Source organism: Esox lucius, chromosome 18, assembly GCF_011004845.1.
Source record: "Esox lucius isolate fEsoLuc1 chromosome 18, fEsoLuc1.pri, whole genome shotgun sequence".
In the NCBI taxonomy this organism is placed as follows: Eukaryota; Metazoa; Chordata; class Actinopteri; order Esociformes; family Esocidae; genus Esox; species Esox lucius.
In genome coordinates this window covers 7,528,669-7,545,571 of record NC_047586.1, presented here as the reverse complement: position 1 = coordinate 7,545,571, position 16,903 = coordinate 7,528,669, and the positions used below count along the sequence as shown (strand labels likewise).

Sequence of the window (16,903 nt, the reverse complement as noted above, 5' to 3'; positions counted from 1 at the left end):
CAAATGAGAAATGTATTCTGTAATAAAAATGTTTATCTCAATTAAGTTAGACTGCTGGTGGCAGTAGATTCAAAAAAACAATATTTACACACAACATACATCTACATACAAATTAAAATTTACAAGGCATGTTGAAACAACAACATTCACAAACTATACACAACATCACATTCCATTTGTTTGAAGGACAATTGCATTAAATGTCCCATGGGGATACTTAGCATCACATGACATGTTATCATGTTGTTATTTTGCTATCCATTTAAAACAATAATTTGCAAAGCCAATATAATGTGCTGGGAAGCTTCATAAATACAAGCATGCTTAATTTATTAATTCATCCTACTAATAATAGATATTATATAAAATTAGCTCATGTATGTGAGAAATAAAGGATTTCACAGACTCAAAGTTACAGTAAATAACTATAGTAACTGTATAGGTTTAAAACTGAAAAACTATGGATATGTACTTTGCAGTAAAAAAAAAAAAAGAAAAATATTATTTAGGGCACCATTCTGCAGCAGTTTGAAAACCATTCTAATCCTGAGTTACCATTTTTTGAGAAAAAAACCCCGAAAACATTCAGCCAGTCACTTAAAGGGATAGTTTGTCCAAAAATCATATTTTGGTGACAGTCTCCTTACCCAGAGATTGTCCTTCAGGCACAGAGTCATCATTTTTTTTAAACAATCCATTATTCAGCTCTGACTCAGTCAGTAATTAGCATCGTAAAAATTCATAAATGGAAACCGTACATACCCCTATCGCAAAGCTGCATTGCAAGTGGAAATCTACTCTAAAACACTCCAAACTAAGACAAGTGGAATTCCTTGAAATACATTTCCGCAATATAATTTCCATTTCAAATAAACGGGTACTACCTGTGTCAATTTTGTTCACATCTGTATCAATCCACGCGTACATTCGGGAAGATAAGTGAATACACAGTAAACGAAAGTTAGTATTCACTAGCTAGAAAGCAAGTTGCCCATTTTGTCTTTGATTATCACGTCAGTCAAAGGAAAATACTTATGTCTGAATATGAGCAGGAAGAAAATTTCTCAGGGGATACAGCCAATTCATAGATGAACTGACCGAATTGAACAGATTACTGAATATAGTTTGACGTGTTTTGGAGTAGTTTGCTGCTTGCAATGGAGCTTTGCGATAGCGATACGAGCGGTTTCCATTAATTATTTGAAATGATGCTAATAACATTTTACAGACTGTGACAGAGCTGAATAATGGATTGTTTGAAATGAATGACTATGTGTCTTCTAGAATCTCTCTTCATAAGTGAACTTTAAGAAAAATATGAATTTTGGATAAACTATCCCTTTAAAACTAACTGCTATTTTTTTAATATTACTGTCGGTCTCATTTCCTGGAGCTGCTTCAGCAAAGTATCAGCAACACCTGAAAAGGCTTTGTCCACTACAATTTTTACATTGGTAAGTGATGTCAACTTCTGGGGGTTCCTAAACTCTAAAGTATCAAAGCCTTTTGGGTAGTGCAAATGTGCATCAGATCTTTTGCACAACACTGTAGCATTTCTTAGTTTAATCTTCTTCAGAGAATTTTTTGACGTGTTTGATTGCTCCAAAAACTTTAAGAAAGACATCTCAAAACCCATAGGCTTAAAGGAAGTCAATGTTTCACTTTGATCGTTAATTTCATCCTGGGTAAGGGTATTGCTAGAGGAGTCATAATCGGATCTATGTTCTCCACAGTCACCAGCATTACTCCTGGTCAACCTAGACATTCTCTTGCGTTTGACAATTTTTTCAAACCCAGTTTTCTGTGGCCTTCCTCTCTTGCGTTTCCCTGTCACAGAGCCATCGGACACGGTTTCTGAACTTTCATCGTATGAAGGTTTACCATTAGACAGTTCACTCTTCCCCCGTCTCCGTAAGACAGGTTTGGAATACTCATCAAACTCACTTCCTTCTAGGCCGGTGTCTGCGGTCCCCTCGCTCTCCGATATCTCAGAGGAGGACTCAGACTTTGAGTCGTCGCTCCTGGCTGCGTGGGGGTTTCTACGTCTGGGGTATTTCTTGCAGAATATGAAGTGGCTTCTCTGCTCTTCTAGATATCTCTCAGACAGTCCATGTCCCATGTAGTGCTTCATGATGCTCCGTTCAGACTTCATCACTGAATCACAGCCCTTGATCATGCAGGGGTATTGCAAGGAAGATTTCTTTATGCACATTGCAGATGCTTCGTCCTTACTTTTCAAGGAAGGTTTTCCATATTTTGTCCAATGATTTTTTCCTGTACTTTCTGTCATTTTCCTTTTGTCACCTCCCTTTGGTGTAAACTTTTTGTTGCTCTCTATGTTCTCTTTGCCATCACTTGATTTAGTCATCTGGTAATGGGAGTTTTTGGACACAGGTTTCCCACCATCTTCACCTTTTGGCTGATTCATCAGTTGGAGTTTGTAAAGTTCATGATGCTTCTTCATGGTGTGCCTGAGCAGGTTTGACTTTGTAGCATAAGCGCGGTCACAGCCTTCAACATCACACTGGAACATCCCATCTACAGGCTCCATTTTGGTGAGTTTTGCCTTGTCGTGTTCTTTCTCAATATGTCCGATGTACTTCCAAAAAGCCGTGAAGGACGCCGTGCACCCTTGCTGATCACAACGGAATCTCCCTAGGTTGATGTTTGATAATAGAGATCCTGCTTTATCCACGCTGAATTTGTGAAGCTGGAGGTAATGTTGCAACAGGTTTGGGACATCCTGGAATACTCGCGAGCAGTCTTTCACTTGACATCTAAATTCCATCACCGGGATTATTTCGCCCTCCGGCTCTTCCATAACCCCCTCCAGCTTAATGTCCTTTTTAGACTCCTGCTCCTCATTTTGATCATTCTCATTGTTGACTTCAAACGTGGACAGGGCAGACTGATGGACTGCCCTGTAATGTAGAATTAAATTATGCTGAATGGTAAATGCTGCTGTACATCCATGGTGAACACAACGATATGGCCTGTACGGACTGAAGGCCCCACTTGCCTCAGTCTTCTTATCTTTCACCTTCCTCTGAATTTCTACTTTAGGCTTTGGCCCCCTCGGTTGCTTGATTTTGGGTGTTTTGTCTAGCGAGGTTGTATGAGCTGCAAGGGGATCTGCTGCAGTCGATGTCACTGAAGCAGACCTTTCTGCCAGGTAGCCTCCGGATTGTTGACTGTAATGGGTGGACATAGGCCTTGAATGAACGGGTGTGCATGGTACGCTTGACCACTGACTGGCATCAGGAGCAGCCACTAAGGTTTGTTGGGGTATTGCCGAGCAGTGCGCGTTCATTTGATATTCAGATCCCGGTATTAACGGAGTCAATGGTTGATCACGAATGGGTATATTTTTCATTGGCTGCATTCCCACAGAGAGACTATTATCATGAAATCTTCGGTCAGCCATGCCTTGAGAAGTCTTCTTTTCAAAAGGCTGCAACGGGTGTTCTTGTTTCACCCCCTCTCCTGAAACAAAGAAGTTGTTTCCAGTCTCATTTCGATTCTGGTTGACATCCGGGAGTGAATGTCGATGGGTAATTTTCTCAGTTACGGAGTGAGGCGCTGCGCCCATCTGACAAGACAAAGGAGGCCCTGAATGCAAAGGCTGTTTACTGTCGCTAATATCAAATCCAACAGTGTTGCTCGACTGCCGGTTAATTTTTAGTTTCGCAATCTCCTGCTGAGTCATTCGGTGAGCTGTTTGGCAGTGTGCCCTAAGGTTTGAATTTCGGGTAAAAGTCTTATCGCACATTTTACAGGAGAACGGTGCAAATTTCCCATGGTTTTTCTTCAACAAACATATCATCTCACTGGTGTAACTGTGTGCCCTGACAAGATGTTTTAAAATGGCATCTTTTGTCATGGCACTGTAATTGCAGTTGTCATTCTCACAGATAAAAGGCTTCCTACAGCCATCAGGAACATAAGAATCTTTATCGTTCGAGACATTAGGCCTCAATACTTCAGTTTCCTTGCAAATATCGGTGCAACTAGGTTTTGGAGAGGATAGTGTTGGCGTAAAATCACACACCTGTTTGTCTAAGTCTAACCTCTCTAATGCAGTCTGAATGTCCATAATCCAATGCTGTTGGTTTGCAGGTATGGAAGTCGGGCCAGAATCCACATCGTTTGCAACAATGTCAATAGGTGCAGGTATCTCTTGGTGTTGAGAGGAAGCCTCTCTGAAATGAGTGAAACTCTGAGTGGATGTGGAACTCTGCATTTGTGCCTCTCCATTTACTTGGGCAGACAATACTGGCATTATGTTATCAATAGTATTGGAAGGCTGAGAACATTGATTTACTTCAAAATGTTGCATAACATTGGTTGCGATATTGGATGACACCGGATTCAAACTGGCAAAGGTGTCAGTGCTGCTAGCCCGAGATAAACTGCTTCTTCTTTGAAAGTCTCCAGCTAAAATCTGTTCACGCAATCTTTTCTTGATGTTCTGTTCTGTTCTATTCCTCTGAGTCTCCAGTGGTTTACTGCTTGTTGCTGCTGGACTGTGTTGAGGCTGAGGGTCTGGCGAAGTTACCTGTAACATTGGGTTTGCCATAAGGTTTTGTGCCAAACTGGCCATGGCAGCCAAAAGTCCATCATTAGAGAGTCCGCCTGAATCTGATTCACTAGAACTCCCCTTGACCTCCTTCATTTTCATCAGTGTTTCAGCTCGGAGTAAATGATCAATATGGTCTGTGGGAAGTCTGTGAAGTGAAACTGTAGGGTTGTTTTCTACAAGCATCTGAGAAAGAAGTGGATCAGAGAATGCACTATTGCCAAAACCAGGGTCCATTGTTGGCTGAAGATAGCTCTCTCTATAGGATTCGCTCTCAGTTTTTACTTGGATGTCAGCTGTGTGATGTATAACTGTGCTTTCTGGCAAGCGTCCACCAGGTCCGTAGGGGCCACAAGGATTCTGGAACAACGGCTGGGGAGTCGCAGTGGACTCAAACAGATTAGAAATATTTGGAGTATCCATAATTTGCTTAAGAATGTCATCAGTTTGTTTGCCTTCATTTGCATAAGGTGTAACAGGGTTATATAGTAAAGATTGCGTGGGCGGAGTATTGAGAAGTTGCTCTGAATTGAGAAGATCAAGAAAGGATGACGGCAGATCTGCTGTTAGGAGCTCAGTTTCATCATAAGCTTTGCAGTGTGAACGCTTGGACAAATGGCCTCCAAGTGATTTGGGATTTGAAAATGCTCTACCACACCTAGAACAAATGAACTTTCCATCTTTAAGAATAGCAGGCCACTTGGTTCTTTTGTTACGCTTTACTTTTTTGATTGTTGGGTTTTCAGGATTTCCAGAGTTTACTTTGCCATCTTGAGATTCCCTGTTGGTTTTTGGTGGCAAGTTTGCAGCAGGAGCAAAGTTGGATTCCATTTTAGTCGTTTTCTGCATTCCTTTACTTTTTTTAGAGGGGTTTAATTTGGAACATGGATCATTTTCAATCTGTGGTGTGTAGGAAGGTGTAACATTTTCCATCTGATTTGAAAGACTTGAGTCTTTTAGAATGTCCATGTAAGAAGGGAAAACAGGCTGAAGATGATTATCCCTTTGTGGCGGTAGAATAGACTCGATTGGTCTTTGCACATTAGATCCCAACATACGATCAGATGGAATAACATGAACATCCATCCCTCCACCGACAGTATCCATTAAAGGCATCCCTTGCACATCTGAAGAGTATACTTGGGGGGAGTAACTGTTGTGGATTTGGTTGTTTTCTGGTGGTTGTTGCCATGGCATACTAGGTGCTCTATATTGATTTGAGTTGTTTCCTAACTGGGAGAGTACAATGGGATCTAAGATATTGTCCATCTGGTTAGGGAAAGCCTGGCCTTGAAGACCAGGTGAATGGGAAGGGTAAGAGTGGTTTGGGTTTGAGTACAGAGGTGGCTGTATGACATTTTGCCTGTTGACTGCGACAGGTTCATCATTACTTGGTTGACTTCGTAGCGGAGCAACAGCAGTACTGTTCCCAATTTCAGGAACACTTGACAGAACAGGTTTCCTTGCCCTTTCAGCCTTTTCCTGTTCCCTGTTCTTTCGATTAGCAATTTTCCATTCTGTGTAAAAATCGGGATGAGCTGCCTTCATGTGCTTTGTAACACTTCTGTAGGAACTGTAGTTGCGATCGCATGTCTCCAAAGCACAGTGGTGTCGCTCTTTCTCTCCTTGTGGTTGGGCCGGAGTGCTTGGTAATGGGCACTGTTGTGGGGCCTTAGTGCTTGGTAACGTGCACTGTTGGGAGGCTTTAGTGCTTGGTAACGCGCACTGCTGGGGGGCATTAGCGCTTGGTAACGCGCACTGCTGGGGGGCATTAGCGCTTGGTAACGCGCACTGCTGGGGGGCCTTAGCGCTTGGTAACGCGCACTGCTGGGGGGCCTTAGCGCTTGGTAACGCGCACTGCTGGGGGGCCTTAGCGCTTGGTAACGCGCACTGCTGGGGGGCCTTAGTGCTTGGCAACGTGCACTGCTGTGGGCCAGGAGTGATTGGCAACGCGCACTGCTGTGGGCCAGGAGTGCTTGGTAACGCGCACTGCTGTGGGCCAGGAGTGCTTGGTAACGCGCACTGCTGTGGGCCAGGAGTGCTTGGTAACGCGCACTGCTGTGGGCCAGGAGTGCTTGGTAACGCGCACTGCTGTGGGCCAGGAGTGCTTGGTAATGGACACTGTTGTGGGCCAGGAGTGCTTGGTAATGGACACTGTGTTTTGGCAGGCAAACGGGTTACTAGTGGAAGAAGAGTGTGAGAGGAAGATGGGAGAGTTTGAGTTGACATGTAATGCGAGGTTTGGTCTGCTGATGACACGTTTGCAGACATTTGTTGTTGCTGGTGGTGAGGGGGTTGCACTGGGACTGCTGCTCTGTAGTCTGAATTGTAGTTTGTGGATCCATAATTTACATCATTCCGTACACTTTGGACTGGACCTTGAAAAACATTTGGACGCATGGCATGGCCCAAATCCCCAGTATCTTGGTACGAAGATAACGGATTATGTTGCTGTGGTGTGGGAATCACGAAATCATATTCAGCAGTCTCAGAGAGGTCCAGGGGCCTATGTGTCTGCTTATTTGGGTTGTGCGTTTGTGCATTTGTGGTCGACCGTATCACTGAGCTTTCTGAAAATGGGTACATTTCTTTATCTGGGGGATCACTTTTAATCATGTATTCTTGATTATTCTGAATTGGAAATTCAGAAGCATTCAGCAGATTCTGAATGGAATGCTTCACGGCAATGGATGTGGATAGCTGAGATGTCTCATCGACCTCCTCTGAGACAAAAGCCTGATCAGAGAGCATCCTCTGGTCTCGAGAATAACAAAGGTCAGAATCAGAATCCTTAATAGTGACATGCTCCTCACGGTGTAGATCCAACTGTGCCTGAGAATGAAACACTGTTCCACATTCAGGGACTTTGCAGGTGAATGTTTTGTAATGCTGGGCCTCGTGGTCGTATAGCTTGTAGGCTTCACTGAAAATCTTCCCGCATCCAGGAAACATGCATTTGGCTTTAAATATGACGTGTCCTTTCCTGTGAACAAGTAGCTCTGTGTTGGAGAGAAAGCTGGCCTTGCAGTTCAACTGTATGCAAATGTAAGGTCTAACACCACAGTGCACTTGCAAATGATCATTAAGGTGGGTGACACTAACAAACTGGCGACGGCAATACTGACAAATCACCTTTTTGCTCTGCATTTCAAGAAAGCGCCTCGCTTCATCGTTATCTCCATGCGCTTTCACGTGCACCAGAAGATTTCGGAAATACTTGAATCCCTTTTTGCAGTTTGCAACAGGGCACGTGTTTTCCTCAGTGCTTTCGGACTTAAGCCCAATGAATTTGGTCTGAACTGTTTCAGTCTGAAGGAACTCCCCATTGTGTACCTGGTAATCACTGTTGGAATCTTTTGACCAGAGTTCATTTTCAGTCTTCGCTTTCAGAGCTGCTATAACAGGAGCAGCTGTTTTGGGATTAGCCAATTTTTTATTTGTTTTAATTGCAGCTAGTCTTTCCTTGCATGATAGCTTTACATGTGATGCCACATGTGGCTCTAATATGTCTTTTGTGGTGAAGGTCTCTGCGCATATTGGGCAGCTATAAAACCCATCCTTGTAGTGAGTCTGTGCATGACGGACAATCCTGTGACCCAGAAACTCCTTGTCGCAAAGAACACAGTACTGCATATACGCCTGCCAATTTCTAAACCTGGCAGAGATAAACCCTTTCTCTCTTAGTTTCTTTGTCTCTCTGTTTTTCTGTCTTCTATCAGTTATTTCATTCAGTTCCTGTGTGGTGTCAATAAAACACTCCGATACATCCCTGAACCCATCTTCAACGTGGGCTGTGTCCTCCTCCTCCTCCTCCTCTGGGGCCTCTGGGCTCTCACTGTCATTCAGCAAGTCAATGGAAGACACTATCGAGGCCTCCTCGCCCATAAGTGCCAAGCAGTGACGTTTAAGTGTCTTCCAGTCCCAAAACTCCGGGTCAAAGGGCCATTGCGTCTTGAACACCAGGAGGAGCTCACAGCGTAGTGAGTTGGGTATGGGGAGATTCTCCTCCTCCAGCTTCTGGTCCGGTTCGTTGTAAAGAGTTTCTACAGCGTAGTAGGAGTCCACGGTGGGATCCAGGAGGAACTCTGTCAGCTGGGAGGCCCGCTTTATCTCCAGATCAGCAGGCAGCAAACAGGAGATGGTTTTGCAAATTGTGGCCTTGTTGTTTCCGTCACTCGATTCTAACTGCAGAGCCCGTATGCACATTTCAATGCACACAGGAAGTCCAACAGTGTCCACCTGTCCAAAACATTTATTAAAATAAATAAACACCTCGCCTCAATTTCCATTGTGTCAATAATACTTGGAAGTCAAGCTGAAAGCTTACCTCTGATTGAATTACTTTTATGAGGAAGAGGATATGGAAGACTGTTTTGGACAGCAAAGACATCTGACAACATCTGTCCAGGAACATCTCTTCAGACAACTCTAACCGCTTTAGCAGTTTGCTCCAAAAAAGAGTCAGCTCCCTAGAGGAAATAAACAATATCATATAATTCCAGATTTATTCAACGGAAAATCCTGCCCAACAAAAACAAATCATGAAAGCCCTGTTAATTTAGTGAAAGCGCGTTCCATCAGTGGGTAAAATCGATTGTTCCTACATAACCTAACTTTAAAGAGGCCAGTCTGAAATCAGGAAAGAGAAATAAGACTAGTCTTCTCATGCGGATGCACTAACAATGCAACAAATCTTTCCAAAATAGGGGGACTTGGTACAATGTGGTCTCAGAGATAAAGTAACTTCCCTGTTGTGGGGTTTAAAATCAGAAAAGTGTTGCTTACCAAGCACAGTACGAGTCTCCTTGAAGAAGCTGTCGTGTCAGAAAGGCTGAGCAAACACTGAGGGCACCCCTGTCGTTGCCTTCTGACTCAAGGTTACAAATCATCTCAAGTGCATCACGACAATCCACCTTGGAAAGCTATGTAGAGAAGAGACATTGTCTTTAACTGGGGAACTGGAGTCCCCTGAGGGTCAAAGGCAGCACTTGGGATGATCTAAAATAATTCACTCAAAATATACACATAAATATTTATTTTTATTTTCATGTTATTAGTGAAGGAGGGGGAGAAAATGAAAAATTGCTATAATTAACCAAAGAATATTACATTTGATTTACATGGAACGATTTTAGACAAATAAATAACCCAAACAAATGCGTTTCCTTTGTTGGAACAAATTATGGGGACTGTTTGGCAGTTGGCCGGGGTGGCCACTTCATAAGTGGTTCCCAAATTGCACCCTATTGCCTATTATTCCCATGATCAGAGCCCAGCGGGCCGTGTTCTGAAGGGATGATCTTTGAAAAGCCATTTGGGACGCAGGGGGTATTAAAGTAGCAGTCCAAACCCACCTCCTCAATCAGTGGTTCCTGAGCTGAGACAGCACACAGGCAGACGAGGTACATCTGCCTAAAGTGCCCTTTTCCTTCAAAGTGGGGATACTCTGCGCACGCCTTGGCCAGCCGTGCAGCCCGCTCCATATGGTTCTCCTTGATAAGGTGCTTCACCCGCATCTCCAACAGAACCGGTCCTTCCAGCTCAAGGAACCGGTGAACTAAAAGAAAAAAAAAGAACGGACATTCAGTCAGAGATGATACACATAGAATTGCGGTTTGAAATGCGCAAGAGTTCAATAACACCTAGAACCCCAAGTTGTTCCGGTATATAGATGCACTGCTGCGTAAAGAGTTTTCCCCTTTTATTGTCGTTTTCTTTTAAAGGTAAAAAATAAATAAAAACCCTGACCTTTCTCAGTTTGTGGTGAGCGGTCGGAGAGGACGTCCCGCAGGGTGTCGTTACTCCAAACGCCGGTCTCCTGGGTCACGGCAGACAGAAGGGACAGCTGCCCGATGCCATTCTCCTGCAGCCTGGAGTGCGCCAACTGAAACACATCAAGGTTCACTGGTTGGTCGACGAGCAGCACCATACGTTTGTAAGAAATTTTGCACTAAATGTTGCAGATATTTTTCTAATGCTACTTTTTAACAGGAGCACTCCTAACGATGGGCAAGAAACCAAACCAATTTTGCGCCTGGGGAAATTTCACATGATCTGAAGGAATATAAAAATGCAACATCAGCCTCTACAGGAAAATATATGCATCTTTGTTTACCTGAACAGATGACTTGAATTCACCCCACAAGGCATCTGAGAAATGTTCTGGCAGGGAGAGCAGCAGCTCCACACAGCTCCTGTACAGTAATATTACATTTGAGTCATTCAGCATCTTATCCCGAGCGTCTTACAGTACCTGTACTTCAGTAAAAACATTTTAAGGAACTACGCAAAAACAACCACTCAACTTGGATGTATTTAGTACATTCTACTTAGTGCTGGAAAGAGGACAACACAAACAGCAAACATAGCAAGCATTTAGTTAATGAAGACAGCCTAGTGGGTTAGGGTTAGTTATTACAGGTACTCCTCTAAAACAGTGGTTCCTGACTACGGTCCTCAAGTACCCCCAACAGCACACATTTTCATTGTAGCCCCAGCCAAGCACAGCTGATACAACTTGTCAACTAATTATCAGGCTCTCACTGAGTTGAATCGGGTGTGCTCATCCGGGGCTACAACAAAAATGTGTGCTGTTGGGGGTCCTTGAGGACCGGAGACGGGAACCACTGCTCTAAAAGGCTGAGTTTCAGATTGTTCCTAAAAATGGGCTTGAGACTCCACTATCCGGGCCGCAAGGGAAAGCGGTTCCCCTGGTGGGAGGTTGAACACCATATGGGCTGCGGAGTTGTGGGTAAGTTGCAGGGTTTGGCTGCACACGGCAGCAGTCCTAGCAACAATGAGCAGCAGTAATCCAGATGTTAAGATGATCCAGAGGACGAGGTCCTGGATTAGAACCTGTGCCGCCTCCCAACTGGGTGTAATCGACCAGTAAATGTGTCAGGGCTGGGCGATATCAAGAAAAATCTGTACTGCGATAAGTGGACCCAATTACCTCAATAGAAATATATATCATTATCGAGGTACTTCTTAATGTTACACTAATTTAGTTAGCAGAATGGCACAATTGTACTCAGCATTTTTAACACAAAGTTATTGCAATATATTGTTATCAAGGAAACTGGGTCCACTTATCGCGACACATTGATTGTTGATATGGCTCAGCCCTGAAATGAGTGACAGCGCATTTCTATGTTACTGTATATCCATTAAGAAAAAGCAGCAAGACAAAACCCTCCTTCAAGACACGCATACTCACAGTGACAGCCTTTCAAGCACAAGGGGAACATTTTCACATTTGGAGGAGAGGCAGGGGGAGGCCTGGGCGTAGCTCAGCAGGGCCACTTTGTACACCTCCACAAGAGGCAGTGGTTCCTCCTCGATCCTCCATCGGTCAGCATACTCCACCAGAGTCTGGAGACAGGGAGAGAAGTGGAATGTCACAACCCTGGCCGGTTTCTTGAATCCACTAATCAGATAATTCACAGAAAGCCCTGTGGAGGATTGCGATCATTAGATTTCCATAATTTTCCATAATTAACCTAAAAAAAACAACAACCTGTGTGCTGATTTTCAGCAGTTGCACTTCAATAAGAGTTTTGATTTTGACTTGTTAAGGACTCTCCTCCCCCAGGACTGTAGCAGAACTTCTCCACTCAAACAAAGCATTTCATTTATTATTATTATTACTACTTGACATGTTGTGAGTAGATGAAGTTGATGAACCTTTTGGTTTTTAAAAGTTGAAACTATATCAGGATTGATAAGATTCTCTAAATCTAAATGACATTTCCAAAACAAAATAATAATAATCTCCCCCGCCACCGAGACTGTTGCATGTAGACAATCCCAGTCAATTCATTGATGATAGGGCCTGCTTTAATTAAGTTGCAAGACAGTGCAAACCAAAACATTGCAATTGTGAGGTACATTTAAAGGCTCAGCGCTTAGCCATCTCAATGGGATTCACAGTGAAGACCCTGTTGATTGCGGCAGCAACAGCATCTGCCAAAAACAATGTGAAATTACAAGCAATGGTTACATATCCATTTTAAACCACCAGAGTATCAGAGTTCTGCTCCTAACCAAGCTATGGTGGACGGTGAACTAACACCACTTGACAATGTTTTTGTAGAACAGAAGGATAACTTTTCCCCAAGGTAGGTACGCGAGGCTGTGTCCGGAGGTTTGTAACGGTTTCCTCTTCCACCACGGTCCAAACACCCCAGGTGGGGCTGCAAACCAATGGCCGTCTGAACACACCAACAGCAGTCACCCACAAAGTGTCCCGACTAACTCCAACCGGATAACAAATTCCCTACCCGTTACACGAAACCCCCCTTTGACCTTGTCCACAGCAACCATCACAGCTGGGCAAGCCCAACAAAGCAATCTGGGACTCGTCACCAGGGCAAGTTTTGCTTCCTCCAGTGTCAGAACGACTAATGCAGGGCCCCCACAAATGTCCCTCTGAATATGACAACATTCACAAACAAAGCACTGTTACCATTCAGCCTCCAAAAAAGCAGAAACAACTACTTTAAGGTCTCAGAGAGAGTGATGTCACCGATTGACATTTTAACAGCATGCAGTGCACCAATATCTGGCTACCCAATCAACACAATAGCCCTAATGCAACAGGGCAACTTCAAACTGAACACGTAGACATAAAATGGCCAGCGCAATTTCATCCGCATCTGGGGAGGTACATAAAGGGCTTCATTTCAGAAAATCCCTTTAAGCTTCTGAGCGCAATGTAAGGGTCGATTAGGGGGTTCATTAAGGAAGCTTGGGCCAGCCAGCTATGATTAGAAAGGTCTGCCAGGCGATTAACCTGCAGGAGGGAAGAGCAGCCAGGGAGATAAACTAAGCAATGGCCAGGGCAGACGGCTCCCGTAACATAGCACTTTCCCCGCAGCGCGTAACACCGCTGCAGACTGCCTAGTCCCTTCCCTGGGTGTTTCCACCTGTCTGTCACTGCTGAGACAAAAACAACAAGCTAACGACCTCTGCAAATCTGCCTTCATGACGAGACACCAGTAAACTTTGTACATTTTCACAGACAGAGGGGCCAATTCAGCCGGCTAAGACAACCTGTCCGACTTCCTCTTAAGTCTCCATCTCTCTGCAGGCGTTTATATTACGTCTGCCCTTTTAATTCACCTGAACCAGAGTTCGAACACAGCTGCGACCGGATCGGAAAAGAGGGAAAAGATCAACCACCATTAAGAGTTTAAAAGAGCGGCGTTCATATTGACGGACAAAGTTATCCCCATTAATTGATAGGAACACGTTCATACAGAGTCCTGTGGTGAACACAACGAACAGGCCCCAACAAACCACCACCATCCACACACGCGGGCCCAGTGCTCTATTTTAAGTGTGTCAACGCAGGGATATAATCCATCAACATCGTCAGACCGTCGGAGAGAAATATCACAGCTGCTAGACACCGCTGAGGTCGGAGGTCATGTGTATTTCATTTCATTGTGAGCCGCAGCATTGCCTCACATAAGCTGGGACTGGACTAGGATCTACTCTGCTTTTCTCCCGCCTCTCTCGACAGACCCTTAACGCAACCCTAGTCTGACACAGGGGCATTGACAGGGAATATCAAACCCACCAAGCAACACCAGTAAAAACCAAAACCGATAGATTGGTTCTCTCTGACACAATTGTGAGAGCGAAGGGTAAAGGGACAATGGTAAAACGACAAAACCAAACAGCAGTCAGGTGTTATCTATACCTTGTGCCTAATGCTCAGTTGAAACAAGCCTAATCATGTAAATAATCCAGTACAACAATGCCTCTGTTGGACCTTCCTCACAGCGTCCACGACACACCCCTTCCATTTTGATCTGGTCCCAATTAGACAAAGGAGAAGGCAGGAGGGGGACCTGGGCAGAAGTCTGGTAGAAAGGCTCAGACGCCACCAGTCCAGCCAGAATAACAGCACCGAGCACAGTGGAGTCATCCATATTCATCACCCTTCACGCTGTGGCCCGGGGGTAGCAGCGTGTCTCCACCCTCCAGACTACGCGCGGCCTCCTGACAGAGCAGAGGCCCGCGGGCGGGCGGGACGCTAATGAACTGACATCTCTCCGTCGTGGCTGGTAGCCTAATACCACCACACTCTTCCAGCATGATGAGCAGAGGGGGGCCAGTGTCACGGCGGATCTGGGATCCGAGCTGGCCACTCCGGGTGTTGTGCTCTTTCAAGCAACCTTCACCAAGGTGCATGACGTGGCTGAACCAAGCCCCAGTAAAAATAAAATATATTTTCAGGCCATGAAGGAAAACAAAGCAGACTTATTACGAATCTCCAACAGGGATGTGGGGAAAAAGTTTAAACTAGCATGTTGTTTTTGCGAACACGCTGTGCTGAATACAAATGTGCAGGGGGGGGGGGGGGGGACATGAACGATGATCACATCGAAACCACGCTGCAGTTCTGCTCATCCATCCTCAGTGTCCATACATCCTCCCACACAGGACACGGACGGTCACTGCCCCAAGCCACAGATAATCACACATGCTTGGGTAATAATTCTGCTGCAACAACTGGTGCAACATCAAAGGCCAAACAATATCGGTAACACGTTTCTACAGGATCAAAACGGCACGCGTACAGGGTCAGCACCGGTTACTGTTCTTTTAGGACACTATGCAACTGATTACGGTAGCAATCAATGGGCCTCAATGTGCACTAATGACTACAGCCTAGGGGTGGTTGTGGGTTTTGAAACCAGCTGGGCCATTGGTTAAAAAAATTAATACGTATTGAATAAAATATATATAGCTTTGGTTACACTAACTCAATAAACAATTTGTTTATGAGCTGACAAATTACAATGGAAAATGCAAGAACATGGTAATAGGAGTGTTCATTACATGGTGGAGTTACTCCTGCAGTTATGCTCCTGGGGCAGTTACCAAAAGGTTGCTAGTTTTAATCCCCAAACCAACAAGGTGAAAAACGATAGATTCCTCAAAGGTGCTGATCCCTTGATCTGGCTCTGAGGGTGTTTCAGGGAGTTGGATTAAAATAAAATTTCCATTACACATGCGAATAACAACTGGAGTTTGTGAAGCAGAACTAATATAGGCAGTATCTGATAGTAGGGAAGAAATACATGCCGGTAAAACAATAGTTACATCAAAGAAACACTGAAGTAAAACACGTAGCCAGTTTCAGTTTTGCATCGGTCTAAGTGGGTGGATGTTGTGCAAAATCAAAAGGATCTTTTTGACATGCTGACGAAGGTTCACAACTGGCCATGTCAAGATGGTATGGGGAGTAGTTAATTGAAACTGTGACAATGCCTACATAATTTTATAACGCACTATCAGGAACAATAAGACAACATGATGAGACAACTAGATATCTGTTTCTGAAAATCTGACACCATGCACTGACACAAACGTCCCACTTTTATTTGAAACGTGTCAGCAAAACCTGCGGCCTTTAACATTAAGGCAGAACAAAGCCATGATTTGTTAGCTAGTACTACTAGCGACCTAAGCACGCTACTTGATTAGCTAACTAGAGTACTAAAATTGGGAGATGACTAACAAGCTGAGACAGCTATGGTTATAGTTTAGCTTTACTAAAAGCTATGGTGTCCCTGGGTGAATTTGAGATGAAAAAAAAAACCAGGGGTAACGATGCACCTCCTCATTGCGCCTATGATAACTCAATGTCAGCACACATCATCAAGAAGATATCCGAGTGTCAACATCAAAACCGTTAGCTAGCTCAATAGCGTAAGCGAGCAAGCTAGTTAGTTAGCTACCGCATCGTGCGAATGTCAAAGTAGAACCCAACAGCAACTGTCACAACAAATAAAGTCCACCATTTTACTAGAATAAGGAAACCGTTAAACCATTGATAACGTCAACACTCTACAGTCAAAGCAGTCCAATTGACAACTAACATCAGCCAACAGTGAGCTAGCTAGCTTACAGTATGCTAATGACAGGCTCGAGGGTTATTTTGGAATGGCCAACACACGCACAGAGAAAGAACTAACCTGGCAAAAGTCTTGACAATACCGAGAAGACGACTGAGCTGGAGAGTCTGTACTGTTCCTCAGGGTAATTGATAACACTTGCAATTTCTCTCGGAGTGCCGCAATCGTTGCACTGGTATCGGTCTGTGCGCTGAGATCTTGTTCGGCCTCTTCGTCCGCCATCTTCACACCCAACTCCGTCGCGTACCACTGCCGCGTACAGATAGCATGTGACTAAAATCGTTACGCACTGACGCAGAATGAAATGCCACTGTAGTCCACCGAGAGGCACTCCCGGTTCATATTCCACATTGGGGCGCTCAGGCATAATGTAACAGCTGAGGTAATTTTAAGGAGATTG

General features: G+C 44.4%; 1 protein-coding gene across 2 annotated transcripts; it reads right to left on the bottom strand.

The window, feature by feature from the left end:
• Positions 1-38: 38 nt before the first annotated feature.
• znf292b (zinc finger protein 292b) lies at positions 39-16,744 on the bottom strand. Of its 2 annotated transcripts, XM_034287788.1 has the most exons (9): positions 16,564-16,744; positions 11,793-11,947; positions 10,692-10,770; positions 10,325-10,460; positions 9,931-10,133; positions 9,362-9,498; positions 8,904-9,045; positions 6,589-8,815; positions 39-6,555 (listed from the first exon to the last, which is right to left on the bottom strand). In XM_034287788.1, the coding sequence occupies exons 1-9, from the start codon at positions 16,723-16,725 to the stop codon at positions 1,355-1,357; spliced, it is 8,442 nt and encodes a 2,813-aa protein (XP_034143679.1). In that variant the 5' UTR covers positions 16,726-16,744; the 3' UTR covers positions 39-1,354. The 2 variants fall into 2 exon arrangements, with proteins under 2 accessions (XP_034143679.1, XP_028970395.2); XM_029114562.2 differs by having other exon boundaries at positions 40-8,815.
• Between the last annotated feature and the right edge of the window lie 159 nt (positions 16,745-16,903).